The sequence below is a fragment of the Arachis ipaensis genome, chromosome B01 (genome assembly GCF_000816755.2).
Source record: "Arachis ipaensis cultivar K30076 chromosome B01, Araip1.1, whole genome shotgun sequence".
Classification (NCBI taxonomy): domain Eukaryota; kingdom Viridiplantae; phylum Streptophyta; class Magnoliopsida; order Fabales; family Fabaceae; genus Arachis; species Arachis ipaensis.
The window spans coordinates 37,459,122-37,476,198 of record NC_029785.2 but is presented as its reverse complement, the minus strand read 5'-3'; the positions used below and the strand labels follow the sequence as shown (position 1 = coordinate 37,476,198).

Here is a 17,077-nt window from a genome sequence, read left to right as displayed (position 1 = left end):
GAATTCTTTCGTTATAGGTATAGCCTTTGTATATATGCACTTATAAATTGATTCTAGGCATAGAAAAAGTATATTCCCTGCTCATATATCCAATATGTATTATTTGTTGAAATGCAAGACATGCTGCTGTTTTAGTACATGGGTGTTCACATTATACTGATGATAGTAGGGGTGAGCACGGGTAGCGGGTACCCGATTATCTGTTCGAATTCGAACCAAACCAATTAAATTGGTTCCGGAACCAATGGGTAATCGGGTCCGATCCGAATCAAACTAATGCTTCTCTCTAGTAATTGGTTCGGGTAACGGTTTCGAGGGGTGCAGAATTCGAACCAACCCGTGGACTCGATTATATATTAATTAAATAAAAAAATAAAAATTTTAAAAATGTCTTTTAATGATTGAGTTTCTCACCCAGTAACCCTATTATCCTAATACTAGCAGCAGTTTTCTCACCCTACGGAGTAAAACCAGCAGAGTTTTCTCAAACTTCACATTACCTGGAAGTGATATTGTTGTTGGATGCACTTCTTCTCCAAGTGCAGCTACTCCCACTGTATTTAATGTGTTTACATTTTAATATATTTGGTGTTTAACATGTTTGAATTATTTTGTTAGGGACTTGGGTATTATGGGTGTTCAAAGTCCCACATCGAGTAGTATGAGATGCTTGATGTTGTATATAAGGAGAGTGGTTCTTCCCCCTTAATAGCTAGCTTTTAAGGTGTGGTTTTCCACTTTCCTTAGATACTTAACATATTTCTATTGATTTTACATGTTTATTGTACTTGAAAATGTTTAAGATAAAAATTTTGTTTTTTTTTTTTAATTTTCTGTTTCATCGGGTACCTAATTATTCGAATCGGATCAATCCGTTCTTAATTGGTTTGGTTTGATTCGAGTACATACACAAAAAAAACGTAAATTCGAATCAAACCGAACCAATTATAATTCAATTGGTTCGGTTCTAATTTTACCCTAAACTCGAACCAATCCGATCCGTGCTCACCCCTAGATGATAGACAGAAATCTAATCTCAAGCAGGCTAAGTTATTTTGTATTAGTTTAAAAGATTAATAACAGAAACAAGTGTAATCGGTTGGGTCAGTCAACCAGCAGGTTGTTGGTTTACTGGTTATTGACCATTTTATACTGATTTTGAAAAAGAAAATATGGTTTTTATATCATTGTCCATTGCATGGCAGCAGCGCATTATATATGGCTGCCATCTCCTACTAGTCTTTCATTGTCCTGATCTCAACCTTGGTTGCAGCAATCGCAATCTGCTATATCAATTGGCAATTGCTTTGCGTCATCCAACTCCATGGGTTCCTTTTCTCCCTCTTTGGTTGCTGAACTTTAATCAAATCCAATCACCATTGGTTTTATTTCAAAAGTGATATAATAAACCAAGCACATCATGGTTGGAGGCTTGGTTCAAGTGCATATCATATGCCTCTTAAACAGCCACATCCAGATTCAAATCTAGCTTAAGCCAATACTGGAAAAAAAGAATCCATATAGTGTGTATAAGTGTGGAGTGTGGGTGTATTGTGTTGTAAAGACTAAAAAAAAACACAAGCAAATAATTCAACATTGACTCTTTATTTTTGGACTCCGAAAAGGAAATAAAAAAACATGGAGTAAAGTAGTAATCCGGCCCTTGTCCTTTTTTCTAAATGACAATGCACAATCTAACAAATAAAAACTCTACTTTAGCTCCTGTTCCTGATTTCAACAAGACAATGCAACCCTTTTGTTAGTACTACCATTATCTGTTGAACGAAGTTGCTGACGCGTCATGTTAAGATGTTGAGTTATGCCAACATGGAATTGAGAGGGACCAATTTGTTCCTAAACCCAAATCAGAAGAACTTTTTTGTTCCTATTTATTCAAACAAAACCATGTGGTTTTGACGTTAAATTAGTTAGGAGTTTAATTGTTAATGACTTATTTATCCTAAAAAAATTTATACGTTTTTTTTCAATAAATTAATTCTATCTATTTCTTGATACAAATTTATATAATTTCATCCATTCTTTCTTTTATATATATATATATATATATATATAAAAGAAAGAATGGATGAACTTATATAAATTTGTATCAAGAAATAGATAGAATTAAATAGACAATAAAAGAGAATAGAATAGAGATTCTTAGAATTAGGGCTGTTCTGAGGATGACTTGAAACGGATCAATTTGGGTCTAAACGTTAAGTCCAGACTCTTTTTGGAGTAGTATCCGAAGTCTTCTGGTGTCAAGATGTCGCCGTCTGAGTTCCTCATGAGGAGGTGGGAGGTGGTACTTGTAAAGGGCTCCGATACTTAAGTTAGTAAGGGTTTTAGGCAGGTTTTTAGTAGATTTGAATTTGAAAAATACCTAAGGGTGTCAGGGTATTTATAAGTGTAAATGTAGCATCAATAATCGCTTTTTGAGTAGCCACACATTTGATGGTGGATTAGTTGCTCCCTTTTGGTAGGAAGTTTGTTGAGATATCCCGTTTAGATGGATAGAAGTGATAGTATGGTTGGTATTTAAATAAGTAGAATTGAACTCACGTTCGTTATATCCAACCTCTATGAGGTCGGGTGGGTGTCGGCTTGACTAATGTCTGTAGATTTGGATTTTATTCATTTTGAGCCTAGCTAGATAATAGGTCAAGGTATGAACAGTGCCCTTACTTAAGGCCGAACTTCATTGGTTTGGGCTTAAGCATTCTCAAGTCGGTCTTGATTTCTTTCGGCCTTCATCTTATCACGTCGGGTATACCGCCTCTCTTTGAACTAGGTCGGATATTCGATGTGTTTTTGAATTTGAACGTTACGTCTTCTCATAACCGTTCGCACGTCTTTTCAGTTACTTTGATAACCGTTCCTGCCATTGAATGAAGGGTAAATGTATCGTTTTGTTCCTGTGACTATAAAAACACAATTACTTTCTCTTCTTTTTCGCTTTAACTTCTAAAAACTTGCATCATTTTTCTCGAAACCTCCTTGTTATTTGCTTAGATTAACCTTTTTCCAAGATTTTTCTATCTTGGAGATCATTTCCAGTTCGAGTTTGACATTTGAGGATTATTCATCGTTGCCATCGCAGTTTCTTCCTCCTGTTTCTTTGAGAAAGTTGGTTTTTTCTTTTTCTTTATCTATTTTTTGTCGTTGTTGGTATATGTTATTTGGTATAGCTTTATGTTGCGTTAATATTCTTGTTTTCTTTCAAATATGGGTTCTTAATATTTGTTCGTAGAAGTTTCTACCTTTTTCCATTCTTGCTTATTATCTTGGTTATCGTGAACCTTCATTATTGTTTGCAAGAATTTATAGAATCTGGTAGAAAATGTTTGTAAAATCTGAATTAGTGTCTTTGTTGTTGACTTTTGGGGATTTTATCTTGTCTCCAAATGGTGCCATTTTTGTTTTGAGTAATGGCATCATTTTGCATCATAGTAGATCAGGTTGAAGGTCTCATTCGTGAGGATGGTCCAACCACTTTTGTTTGTTGTGTTGTTGTTCCTGATTTGTAGCTCGTAATTTTGTATGGTGACAACTTTCTTTTTGTTTTGTAAGTATAAATCTTTATGTCTCGCTCAGTAGTCCTCAGCATGTCTACTAAAGTTCCTTTCGACTTAGATTGGGTAGACGTTACTGTTCTTTACGCTGTTTCCGTAGTTGATAATGAGTATATAAAGACATTTCGTAGGTAGCATAAGCTTTGTAGGGGGAGGGAAGATAAAGAGAAGTATGAGATATGGCCCATGACCTTGACGATAGGATTTTATTTTCTCGGCTTGATAAATCGAAGTGTTATTTCATTTTTATGTATGAATGCTTTTTTACTAAGTTGGGGGTGAATATTCTTTTTACTGACTTTGGGTTGGAAATCCTTCGTATTTGTAGAGTTGCCGCTTCTCAGCTTCATCCTAACTCCTCGGGTTTCATAAAAGTTTATCAGCTAGTTAGTCAGGAGCTTGATCTTCCATTGTCTTTCAAGGTTTTCTTTTACATTTTCCAGCTTACTAAACCATTTAGTTCTAAAAAATAGCATTGGATTTCTTTCCAAGCTATTGAGGGAAGGAATGTATTCTCTATTTTTGATGATTCATTCCATGATTTTAAGAACTATTTCTTTAAGGTTCAACCTTGATGCATTCACATCTTTTGTACTTTTTCTTGCTTTAATTTCTTGTTTTCTTAGGTTTAATCATAGTTCTTCTTATAATCTCATCACTTTCAAGTATCATTTTGCTACTAATGTGTTTTTTAAATATTTTTAAGAAAATATAGCTAATTATTTCTAAGTATTTCCTTCTCTTTTGTCAATGTTTTAACGCTTTTCTGACCTCACCGATTAGCTCATCCAAACATCCACTACTTACTTATTCTCACGGAGAAACCATAAGTTTTCCGTCACCTTTCGATAGTTTGTCATCTCTTCGTACTTTGTCACTTTTCAACAGTTTTCCGGCAGTTCCATCTGTGTTCTCTTTCGGTTGTTCCATCTGCGTACTCTTCTAGCAGTTCCATCTGCATTTCCTTCCGGCAGTTTTGTTTGCACTTCCTTCCAGAAGTTCTGTCTGCATTTCTTTGTGGCAGTTCCATCTGCGCTTCCTTTCGGTAGTTCCGTCTGCGCTTCCTTCCGATAGTTCTGTCTGCGCTTTCTTTAAACAGTTCCGTCTGCACCCATTCTATCATCAGTTTATGCATTTTTTTTATTTAGTTGTTTCAAATAAGTTTCAAACTCAAGTTGTCACTTGAGTTTGAGGAGAGATGCTAGAGTATAATTAGGATCAATTAGATCAATTAGCATTATTTAACATATCTGAATATTTATTATAGGATATTACATCTTTATTATTTTGATTCTCTTACACCTATAAATCTCCTTTTATATTGTATCATTCTACACAACTTGAATATACAAATATTTTCTCTACTACTCTCTCTTACCCTTTCTAATAATAATAAATGCAATTTAATTTAGTTCGAAGTTCATTATTTTATAGTCTTCTATATATATATAAAATTGTAAAAATAATCTTTTTATCACTTTGGATATTTTAACTTTTTTTCTTTTTTTTTTCTCTTTACGTGTAATTTTGTTTTGCGTTAATTTTGTTTATTTAATGATAAAATATACTCATGCTAATTCTATCATATAATAGATTATTTTTCTCCCATGTATTTTGATTTGTATAATACTTCCAGGGTCACCCAAAATTCATCTATATATATATATATATATAATTGTAAAAATAATCTTTTTATTACTTTGGATATTTTAACTCTTTTTTTTCTATTTACGTGTAATTTTATTTGACATTAACTTTGTTTATTTAATGATAAAATATACTCATGCTAATTCTATCATATAATAGATTATTTTTCTCCCATGTATTTTGATTTGTATAATACTTCCAGGGTCACCCAGTGGTCGTGAGAACGGACCAGGGAATCCGCCAGGTGCTCCAAAAACCCGACTTAGCGGGAAGAATGATGACTTGGGCCATCGAGCTATCTCAGTATGACTTGCGATATGAGCCCCGACATGCAATTAAGGCGCAAGCGATGGCAGACTTCTTGGTAGAGGTAACGGGGTACCCAACCGAGGAGGCGGGCATACGGTGGAGGCTCCATGTGGACGGGGCCTCCAACCAAACGTCCAGAGGTACCTGGATCATTTTGGAAAGCCCTGCCGGGGTCATATACGAACAATCAATCAAGTTTGAGTTCTCCGTATCGAACAACCAAGTGGAGTACGAGGCCCTCTTGGGCGGCTTGACCTTAGCTCGGGAAGTCGGGGCTACGAGGCTGGAAGTGTGCAGTGACTCACAGGTCGTTACCTCACAAGTAAATGGAAGCTACCAAGCCAGAGACTCGCTGTTGCAGAAGTACTTGGAGAAGGTCAAAGAGTTGAGCAAACAATTTGAGGAGGTCGCGGTCCAGCACGTTCCGAGGGAAAGGAACACACGGGCAGACCTCTTATCCAAGCTAGCAAGCACGAAACCGGGAGTTGGCAACCGGTCCCTCATTCAAGGCATGGTAAAAGAACCAGCAGTTGCCCTTCACCTGACAAAGATAGGCCCCTCCTGGATGGACCCCATCACTGATTTCCTAGAAAACGGCAAACTCCCTGACGACGAGAAGGAAGCTAAAGCGTTGAGAAAGGAGGCGGCCAAATATGCGATCATACAAAGTCAACTATTTAAAAAGGGACTCAGCCATCCCTTATTGAAGTGCCTGCATCCCGACCAAACGGACTACGTACTCAAAGAGGTCCACGAGGGGTGCTGTGGTCACCACATCGGGGGCAAAGCGCTAGCAAGAAAGCTCATCCGAGCTGGATATTACTGGCCATCAATGATGATGGACTCCAAAGAATTCGTAAGGAAATGCGTCAAATGCCAAGAGAATGCCAACTTCCACAAAGCGCCGGCAACCGAACTAAGCCTATTGACGTCCTCCCGACCTTTCGCACAGTGGGGAGTCGACCTACTCGGACCTTTTCCGATTGGCCCGGGACAAGTCAAATACCTCATAGTTGCTATCGACTACTACACCAAATGGATAGAGGCTGAACCACTGGCCAGTATATCCTCATCCAATTGTCGAAAGTTTATGTGGAGACAGGTGATAACTCGATTCGGCATCCCGGAAGTCGTTGTCTCTGATAACGTGACACAATTCACTAACAAGAAGTTCGCGGAGTTCTTCTCCGGTCTGGGCATAAAGCAGAGATTTTCCTCCGTAGAGCATCCCCAAACGAACGGTCAGGTTGAGGCCGCAAACAAGGTCGTCTTGCTAGGCCTCAAGAAACGGCTGGATAACAAAAAAGGTGCATGGGCCGAAGAACTCGCCTCGGTCCTCTGTCTTACCGAACAACCGAGCAGTCGTCCACAGAAGAAACCCCTTTCCGCCTGACATACGGGGTGGACGCAATGATACCCGTAGAGATCAGCGAGCCGAGCCCACGATTACTTCTGAAGGAAGTAGAGGAAGCTGTGGAAAAGGACCTAGCAGATGAGGCTAGGGAGATGGCCCATTTGTCAGAAATAGCACTAAAGCAAAGAATGGCCCTGTGCTACAACACCAAAGTGCTCATGAGAGAATTTGAACAAAATGATCTCGTCCTACGGCGCAACGATATCGGGCTGCCGACCCAAGGGGAAGGTAAACTGGCGGTAAACTGGTAAGGCCCCTACAGAGTCAAAGAGGTGATTGGCAAGGGTGCCTACAAATTGGAGAAGCTCGATGGCAAGGAAGTCCCGAGAACTTGGAATGCAGGTAACTTGAGAAGATTTTATTCCTAGCTCAAACACGCCGATTAGGCGATCTGGCGAGCTCAGTGATTTACCTTTGTTAAGTACTTATTATGGCAATGGACTTGTTTAACTATCGATTAATGTTTACTTGTCAAAATTACCTTCCCATTTACTTTTCTCCATTTACGGCAACAAGTTCCTTATAATACATGTTAAACGGGACCAGGATACGGCGCCCCAAGACCGATCACCCCGGGAGCCAACTAAGTTAAAGCCATAACAAACGGCTACAGCAATATTAAAGCAACGACTTGGCTTCGCCAAATTACCAACACAACGGTAAATAAACACGAGCGACAAGCCAATACCAACAAAACAGTAACAAAACAGAATGAAAACGCTACCAGATAAGCAGAGAAAGACGATAATCACAAGCCGACCAAGCGACTATTAAAGTATATCAAAAAGTAAGTTCCACAAGTCCTACAACAAAATCACAAACTCCATACAAAGTTACAAGAGGTCACTTCTTGGGCATGTCGACAATCTTGCCATCCTTGATTGTCTTAAAGACCCCGATTGCCGACGTGTCGAAGTCAGGGGCCACGATCTTCACCTGAGCTTTAAGAGCCTCTTCAGTCATCAGGATCACGCTTTTTCCCTGCTTCACGGTCTCTTCATGCTTCTTCTTGAATTCTTCGGCTTCGGCTTGAGCGGCCCTAGCCGACGAGACGGCCACATCACGTTCCTTCTCGAAAGCGACCACCCGACCTTGCGCGGCATTGAGCTGGCTTTCCAAAGTCATCTCCCGCTCAGTTAGACGGGATACGGTAGCATCAGAGGTCTTCAATTTTCCCTCGGCAGACGCAGCCTTCTCCTCGGAAGCCTTAAGCTTCTCCTCCGCCTTGGACAGCAGCAGATTCGAGCTTCCTACGCAGCGACTGCATCCCCGACAACTCGAACTCGGCCTTCTGAGCTATAGCAGCGCCGCGGATGAGGGTACGGTACATCCACCTCGCCTGCCCCGCAAGGTCGGAGCCATGGAAGTGTTCCTCCGTGCCGGGAAGCAACTGGGAGTCTATGAAGGTCCCGGCGTCAAAGTTCCTCTCCATCACGGTGAGGGATCCTTCAGGGCTGGAGAATGACCTCTGCCTCTTGGGGTGGGGATAACCTTCAAGTCATCATCATCGACTTGTTGAGCGGAGGTCGAATGCCCAGTACCGGCCGCCTCCTCGTGAATGGGAGAGACGCGCGCCCCGTCAGAATGCTTGTCCGACATCCCGGTATCACGAGGCGAAGGCACCGCCTGATCCTCCTTATTCTCAGGAGGGGCCTCCGGTTTCCCGTCAGCATTCTCCTCATCGCTTTCCTCCAAAAAGGTCTTGTAGAAACTCTCAAGGCCTATCATCTCGGCAGACATTCCCACTGCAACAAATAAATAAGCAAGTTAGTCGTGAAATCAGCATAACCAATCAAAGCAGCAGTAATGCAAGAAATACAAGTCAAAGCTACTCACAAATATAAGTTCTGGCGACCTCCCGGTCACCCATAAGAAGGTGAGGATTCACATGGTTTCTCCCAAAAACGGCCAACAACACGTCGGCAATCTTTTTGTCCACGGCAAACATCCCTTTGTAAGTCACCTTAATAAAGGTATTGGACCCCGCCCCGAAACTCCAATACGTCAGGATGAGGCGTTTCCCTTCTAACGACAGCCAGAAGGGGTGGCGAGCTTTGGCTGGACGCACCTTAAAATACTTATCCTTATACCCATGGTAAGAGTCCTCGAACAAGCTCCGACCCTGGGCAGATCGGAAGGACATGAACCCTTTCCTCGCTTTCCCTTCCTTGAAAGGATTCGTAAGGTTGAAGAAATAAAGGAAAACATCGACGGACACCGACAGCTCTAAATATTCACATACCATCTCGAAACAGTGGATGGAAGCCCAACTGTTCAGATGCAGCTGTGACGGCGCCACGGAGATCCGGTTAAGGAGCGCCATTTGAAAAGAAGAAAAGGGAATACGAACCCCCACTTGGGTGAACATTGACTTGTAGAACCAAATCCAATCGGCAACCCGGGGGAATGGAAGTTGAGTTCGTATAGCCGTTCGTTGGGGGCAGGAACGAAAACGTCGTAGTTGGCCTCCTCGTCAGTCCCGCCGCATAAGTACTCCGCTTGGCGGAACTCGGTAAGCTCCTCTACGCCCATCTGGTTCGGGGACTCTTTCACGTTGGAGGTCACCCAAGCGTACGAGTCGTAACCCGTGTTGGAGGTAGAAGCTCGTGAGACGATGCGAGGCATACCTACAGTGGGGGCACCACTCGGTTAGTCTACGAGGTCGGGAGCTCGGAAAAGGCCCAGAAAATACATTTAGCCTACTCAATAACTAACATTAAGCATGGCTGAAGCAAATTCCAAGTAAAAGCCTAAAAAGCTAAATGCCCTGGAATGGTAACCCCCCCTAACGCACTTACTAAGGTCATCTAGTGTTCAAATCGAACCAGAAAAGCAGCATGCACACAGAAACACTAATAACAAAGGAAAGATGAACATGAAGCAGAGAGTGAGGAAACGAATGCTTACCTGGATCAATTGCAAAGATTTGAAAGGGAATGAAAGGAAACGAACGCACAAGGATACAGAAATGATGCTTTGGGAAACTCGAGAGAGAAGAAGATGGAGATGGAAGGAGTGAAGAAATGAGATAAAAACAAAAGGCAAAACTAGTTAAAACTGCCAGACTCAAGAAGCGCGAAAGGCCAAGGGGCAAAATAGTCTTTGCGCGCGGGGTTTTGAAATAACCCATTATGAGCATTTAATGCTCAGCGCGAGGAACAAGGCGACGAACGGTTATCCCCAACAACGAACAGACACGCGCGCAAGAGGCACGCCCTCTCCACGAGCGGCCGACCTGGCGACAATGCACGAAAGAAGAGACAACACGCCACCAACGACCCTCACGATCATTGCTGGCGCGTTGGGGGCACTGTTACGGCCTGGCACAAACATCACATGGGCCGACCCGACTCACGAACCACCCGACCCGAACGGTCGGGTGCGAGGCGTTCAATTACCGACTCGGACACGCGTCCTGGACAGCTCTCTACTACAGCTATATGGGGAAGCTTCGAGGAAGGTAGGTTTTGCCCTTGTGGGACCCGCCTCTGACACGGTATATATGGGGAGGGTCCTACCCCTCCCCCAAGGTACGTCACATACCATTCTCCCACTTTTCGCCTGCACACTTGACTGACTAAAGCGTCGGAGTGTCTTTGCAGGTGACACCCCCCTCTTCACACGAAGAGCTCAGGACATCGGTTACACCTCCTCCAACCCAGCAACCCGGAACTAGGTGATTCCCCCTCTCATCCACTCAAGTACCAACCCGAACCGTCCGGTACCCGACTTACCGTACACTTTTCGACTTGATGATTTAAATAAAAAAGTAAAAAAGGAAAAAAAAATATGGCCAAAGGCGAATACTAGATGCCTAAAGCAGCAAACATCATTCCTCAATATTATTATTAATACGAACTTTATTATTTCTTTTCTAACATTCTTTAATATAATTTTCATTTCTTTTTCTTTATTATTATTAATGCTTTTATTATTTTTATTTCTCTTTTATATACACATAAAATTTATTAAATTATTTTTCTTCCGTCTAATAATTTTGTTTCTCTTCTATTTATATTTCGTTCCTTAAATATTTTATTGGTTCTTTTTTTTTTTAAATTTTACTTTAATTTATGTATTTGTTCTCATTACACCTAACATTTTTTATTTATGTGTAATATACATTTTTATATATGTTATAGAAATATGATTTGATTCCATTAACTTGCCAAAAATTTTTAAAAAACTCTAAAGCTAAAGTACAAAAATATATTTATAGATATTTTACTTTTTTAATTAAAAAATATAATATTTTCTGCCATATTTGTTGAAATCTTAAATTAAATATGAATATTAATTTTTGAAATAGAATAAATATATTTTAAATATTTTGCATCTAAAAATAATATTCTATCAATGTTAGAATTATTTAGATAGATAAGTAATAATGAATATAGAATTATTTAGGATGGATAAGTACATCTTTTTATTGAAAATATGAATTTAAAAATATTATATTCAATTCTCAATAGTCAACCTCTTATTGAACCATTGTATGTTGAAAAGATTTTTGAAGAAATGAAATAATTTTAGGTATATAAATTTTTTGTAAAAATTTAATTAATTCAAGATATTTATTGTCGTTGATTAAAAAAGAAAATTGAAATAACCATTTAATATTTTTATACTCTTAAAATATTATTTATTTATTTTTCTAGCATTCTTTATCATCCAATGATCATATTAATATAATTTAATTCAATAAAATTATTTATCATCATTTGATTGAATAAAAATTATATTTTATCTGAAAATTTAGGATTTCTCAACTTCAAGATCATCTATGTTAAATCATTAAAAAATATAACTGAGAGCGCAGAAGTGTCCCTCCATTCGAGAGCATGATTGAGATCAGAGAGTTTGGCTTTTGTGGTTCTTTGATCTTCGTCAATCAAAACCTTATGTATTCTTGATATGGTTGAATCACAACTCCACAGTGGAAAAAGAGCTACGAAGACAAGTTTGATGTGTTGGAGACCAAAATTCTGAAATCATTATTTATATTTGAGTGTGACACTCATTAAATCCCAAAACTCAAATAAAATAATATCAATGGTTTTAATCTCATTTATCCAAATCAAAAGTAATAATAACTTATTTAATTCAACATTTATGACAATAAATGAGATTACCATTATATACGTCATTTAATTTGAAATTACTTAATTTGCGATTTGATTAATATATGTATTGCCCATAAATATATCAAGAAATAATAATTTCCTAACAATCTTTCACTTGAGCTATACATATATATTTTCCAGAAATAATCACATCTTATAAATCTTTTTTATGCGCACGTCTGAATGTTATTTCCCTTATTACTTTAATAATCTGGTCTGTCTTATATATAAGTTATGAAATTACCGCAACTTTTATCACATTAGTGTCGCAACGAAATCACGGTGATCGCTATACTAAAATACTCAACCACATAGATCAAATTTGGACGAGAAAAATCAGAAATTACATGCAAAAATGATTTCATGCATGCCTATTTTCAACTGGTCGGGACGGGTATACCCTAAACCCAACTATGCCCTATCCCAAGCAATATCTACCCTGAGTCGTGTCAAGTATGGACGGGTCGGGTACCCGCGTATTGGGGTACTCTTGCCAAGTCTCACCACATATTAATGCTCCATTTATTAAAAATTTGCCGCTAACCAATAGATTGCTACATACACAAGGCGAAGTTCTAACTCCTAATAGATGTTTAATCGAACGAGTAAGATGATCACTCAACAAACTCAATTAATACTAATTATTTTTAATATTTTAATATTAAAAATCCTGAGAGTTTGATTTTAATTATAACTTTATAAAATATTTATAATAATTATTATGTATATTTTATTTAACTTTTTAATAAAATTTTTATATAATTTTATGTATTATCCCATACAGAGTACGAAAACATACACTAGTTTAATTCAATTATACACATATCTTATTTACAATGTGTATTTTTTTAAATTCTATATATCTCATTTACACAATAAACAAGATACATTTATAATTGTTTATATGGTAAACGAAATAAAATTAGATGACATATTTCAGTAATAATCATGGTTCTGAAAATCGAACCGGACTGACCGGTTCAACTGGAATAATCGAAAACCGATCATCTAATCGATTCGGTTGACTATAAAAATCATTTGACAAAAAACCGGTTAAAAAACCGACCGAACCGATGGTTAATCGGTGAACCGTCAGAACCGGCCAGGTTTTTTAGAGATTTCCGATTTTGTGGCTACCTCAAAATGGCGCTGTTTAAGTATATATATAAAAAAAAAAATGCCCTGCCCCAATACCCTCGTATGTAAGGTCCCACATCGGTTGGGGAAGGGAACGAAGCATTCCTTATAAGGGTGTGGATACCTCCCCCTAGCATGACGTGTTTTGACGAGTGAGTGTGGGGAGTTTCGGCTATCATCTCTATCGTCAAAGGCAAAACCGTGAGGCATTGTGTGCCAAAGCAGACAATATCATTCTAGCGAGTGGTCTGGGCTGTTACACCGTATTTGCCATCCCAGACCCCACCCCGGCCAAACTCTTCTCCTCCGAACTTCGAACGCAGCCCGTAGCCACCATTTCTCTTCGAAGTCATCGCCGCTCTTCTCCTCCACACTAACAATGGGTGCGGTTTCGCGTGTGGAAGGTTGGAAGCTCTGTTCGGCGGAAGTTCGAACGCAGCCTGCAACCGCCATCCCTCTTCTCATCCTTCCTCATTTCGCCGCCGTCGTAGGAAGGTCTTCTACTCTCATCGTTCTCGGTCATCGTCTCCTCTGTTCGAGCTCTCTCTCTCTCTGTCTTTGCCGGTAGTTCCCGCTCCTCCGTCGCCGTCACTTCCTTTCCTCCCTCACCGCCAGTAAGCACTATTGCTTGGAATTATTTTTGCTTGTTTTATAATTTCCTCTGTTATTAATAATATTGAGTTGTTGAATGCTGATTTGCAGATTTTCTTAATACTTTTATTAATTTGCACTGATTTTGTTAATACTGGACTTACTGATTTTGTTAATTTAAACTGGCTTTACTGATTTTCAGTTGCTGAATGATTCTGTATTTTTTTTTTTTAGTTAATTTTGGTCATGTTTTTACACTTCAGGCTCTCATGTTTTTGCTTCTTTTGTGTTGATGTTGAAAATGCAATTCTCACAATGGATGGATAAAGTAAGTTTCTAAATCCAATAAAAAAGCAGTTAATAAAACATTGTTAGGTGCAAAAGAAGCTATGCTTGGGATTAGATGAGACTGCAAGTGTTCGTATAAGTTCTTTTCATTAATTTTACACTTATTATTATGCTTCTAACTACTGTTTCTTTGCAGTTCATGCAGATTGAATCTGAACTTAGAAGGAGTGTTGTTGGCTAGAGTTCCAGCAGCAAGAGGATTTGATGTTGTCTTTAATGTTACTTTGAAAAATTCAAGCAGCAATGTAAAAAAAATATGGAGCTTACTCAATGTTATTTAATATTTAAAATTATTGAATTTAATTATTTAAAATTGTATATTAAATTTTTAATAATTTTATTTAATATTTAATTAAACCAGTTTAACCCCGATCAAACCTTGGTCCAACCGTTAAACCAATAAACCAGTCACCTTACCGGTTTGTTGACCAGTTTAGTTTTCGTAACCTTAGTAATAATTTTCAAAAATTATTTATCTCAACAAATATAATATTTTTTTAATTTATTTAAAGAAAAAATCCCTTAAACTCGTGAAAAATCAAAATTGATCCATTCGAATTATACTTCTTACAAATTCAGTATTGAACTATAATTCTTTTTAGTATTATAAAAAAAAAATTTTTTGGTATTATAAAGTTTATAAAATTTTATTTTTGATCCAGTAAAATTTTTTATTAAATGAAACTCGTGAATACTATAAGTACAAAACAATTTAATGTCGTAATCTAATTTTCACTAGGGGTAAAAACTCACCAGTCAGGCAGTCACCACTATCATGCAAAAACTAGAGTTGCCATACCGAGAATGAATCAGAGGCATAAAACGGTAATTTTCCAGGGTTAAGTTAAAATTAAGGTTACCATGAATGACAGACAGGGAACAACTCAGCCACTTTAAGTTAAAAAGCAAAGAGAATTAACAAAGATTTTAAGTCTTCAAAGACAAAAGATTAATTGTTTACCTCGAATACAATCATACCAGTTCATCAAAACTTAAAACTAATAAAAAGTCTAATTGCTCAAAATAAAAGCATCAAGCAGAACCTTAACTCTCAGTTTGTTCCCTCAACCTTCTAATTGTGCTCCGCACGGTCACGGCACTCGCGGTACTGTGGAAAATAGTAAGAACAAAGTCAGTAATGACTATTTCAAAAGCAAAAATACTTTGTACACTAAAATCAGCCACCACAATCAGCCACTATGTATTTGTATAAATACATGTGTTGTTTAACTCATTTTTAATGTGTATTTTGTATTCGAACTTGTATTTTATACTAGAGGCTGACTTTTGTGGCTGATTTTGGTGTACACAGCATTATTCTCTCAAAAGAGGAAAAAATAATTAAAATCCAATCGACTAGAGGAACAGGAGAATTTACTTCAAAGTGTAGGCGCCACCAGCTTTCACTTTACCACAGTCCTTGCATCCCCATATTCCTACAGCCTTCCTCTTCACGGCATACTGCAAACACAATCATCAGAATTCAATCCTTTCCAAAAGGGCTTTTATATCTTCACTGAGCACACAGAAAATAACTTGTGGCTCGGCTCTACCTTTCCGCAAAATTCACAGAAAAATTTGCTGTGTTGACTAACTTCCATCTTCTTAATCTGCTTACGCAGACTAGCTCCATAACGGGTACCTGATACAGGAAAAAAAACAAAGCTAGTCTCTCAGGAACAGCATTTACAGTGACAAAAAAATCAAATTATACTTCAGCAATGACATATGCAGTGGTAAAGAATAACAGTTGTTAGTACATTAAGTTTGACCAAAATTTTAAACCTTTAAGACCCCCAAAAAGATTGTATACCATGCTATACAATACTACAATAAGTACATAACTCAATTCATTCTTTGAAAAAGTGCTCAAAACAGAAGGAACTGGACATCAGCTAAAATACACGGCCAGCCTGTCTAACCCACAGCTCGACTTACATGACCATATCAAAGATAAAGCATTACACATAGATCAAGTGTTATGCAATTTTGCTATATACAAAACAAACAAACTAACAGGCATAACCGCACAAGCTTATGCAATCAAGGTCTTCATGTACATAACTCGATCTATCATCAACATCTCAAACAATTAATAATCAATGATAATTCATCTAGATACTAGACAACTACTAGTAGGGAAAAAAAATACCGCATCAAAATAGTGAAGCATAGTTAGCAATCACAGCTAATAAAACGTACCGTATTTTCCAACAATACCAGCCTTCTTCGTTCTCTTAGTCTGAAAAAGGGGGGCCAGTGTCAACTTAGGGTTAAAACTCCATGTCCAATACAAAAAGAAAAACCAGTAAAAGTGAAATATGAAAACACAAAATATCCATGATAGCTATAAATAAATAGTCCTATTTAATTATATTTTAGGAAAACTACAGATTCCAACGCAGAATCAGCAAACTTGTGCGTTTTCAGCAACCATGATTTACTTGGGAGCCATTGGCAGTAATCACATTAGTACTAAGCAATAAAATCCCTAACTGGTGGAACCTTAGATCCGAAGGAAAACAAAAACTCTAATCAAAGAGGTGAATCGAGAATTTGAAAGTTTTTGGAAGAGAAATGAGAGAAGAGAGATAGAAGATACCATGGTTACGGGATCGAAGTAGCTGAGAGCTTCTGCAGTAGGGAACGAGTGGAATAGCCAAAGAAACCCTAATTCCAGTTGGGCGCTTTATATTGAGCATATCAAATTTTGCTCCAAATTTTTTTATGTACTTTTAAATATTTATTCAAATATTGCCACAAAAATTTAGATCAAATGGATAAGAGATTTGCTAAATATGAAATTTTTTGTTACTTATAAAAAATATCATATTTATTGATTTTTTTTGTTGTATTTTTAAATTATTTAATGGTTGTTTTATCGATAACATTTTTCGGGGACCTTTCTGTCAGCGGCTGAATCTTCGTTAACAACG

General features: G+C 38.0%; 1 protein-coding gene across 1 annotated transcript; it reads right to left on the bottom strand.

Moving 5' to 3' along the window:
• On the bottom strand, positions 15,009–16,852 carry LOC107629003 (60S ribosomal protein L37a). Its single transcript, XM_016331672.2, has 5 exons — positions 16,744–16,852; positions 16,344–16,383; positions 15,695–15,783; positions 15,520–15,602; positions 15,009–15,249 (listed from the first exon to the last, which is right to left on the bottom strand). Exons 1-5 carry the CDS (start codon positions 16,744–16,746, stop codon positions 15,186–15,188), a joined length of 279 nt encoding a protein of 92 aa, XP_016187158.1. The 5' UTR covers positions 16,747–16,852; the 3' UTR covers positions 15,009–15,185.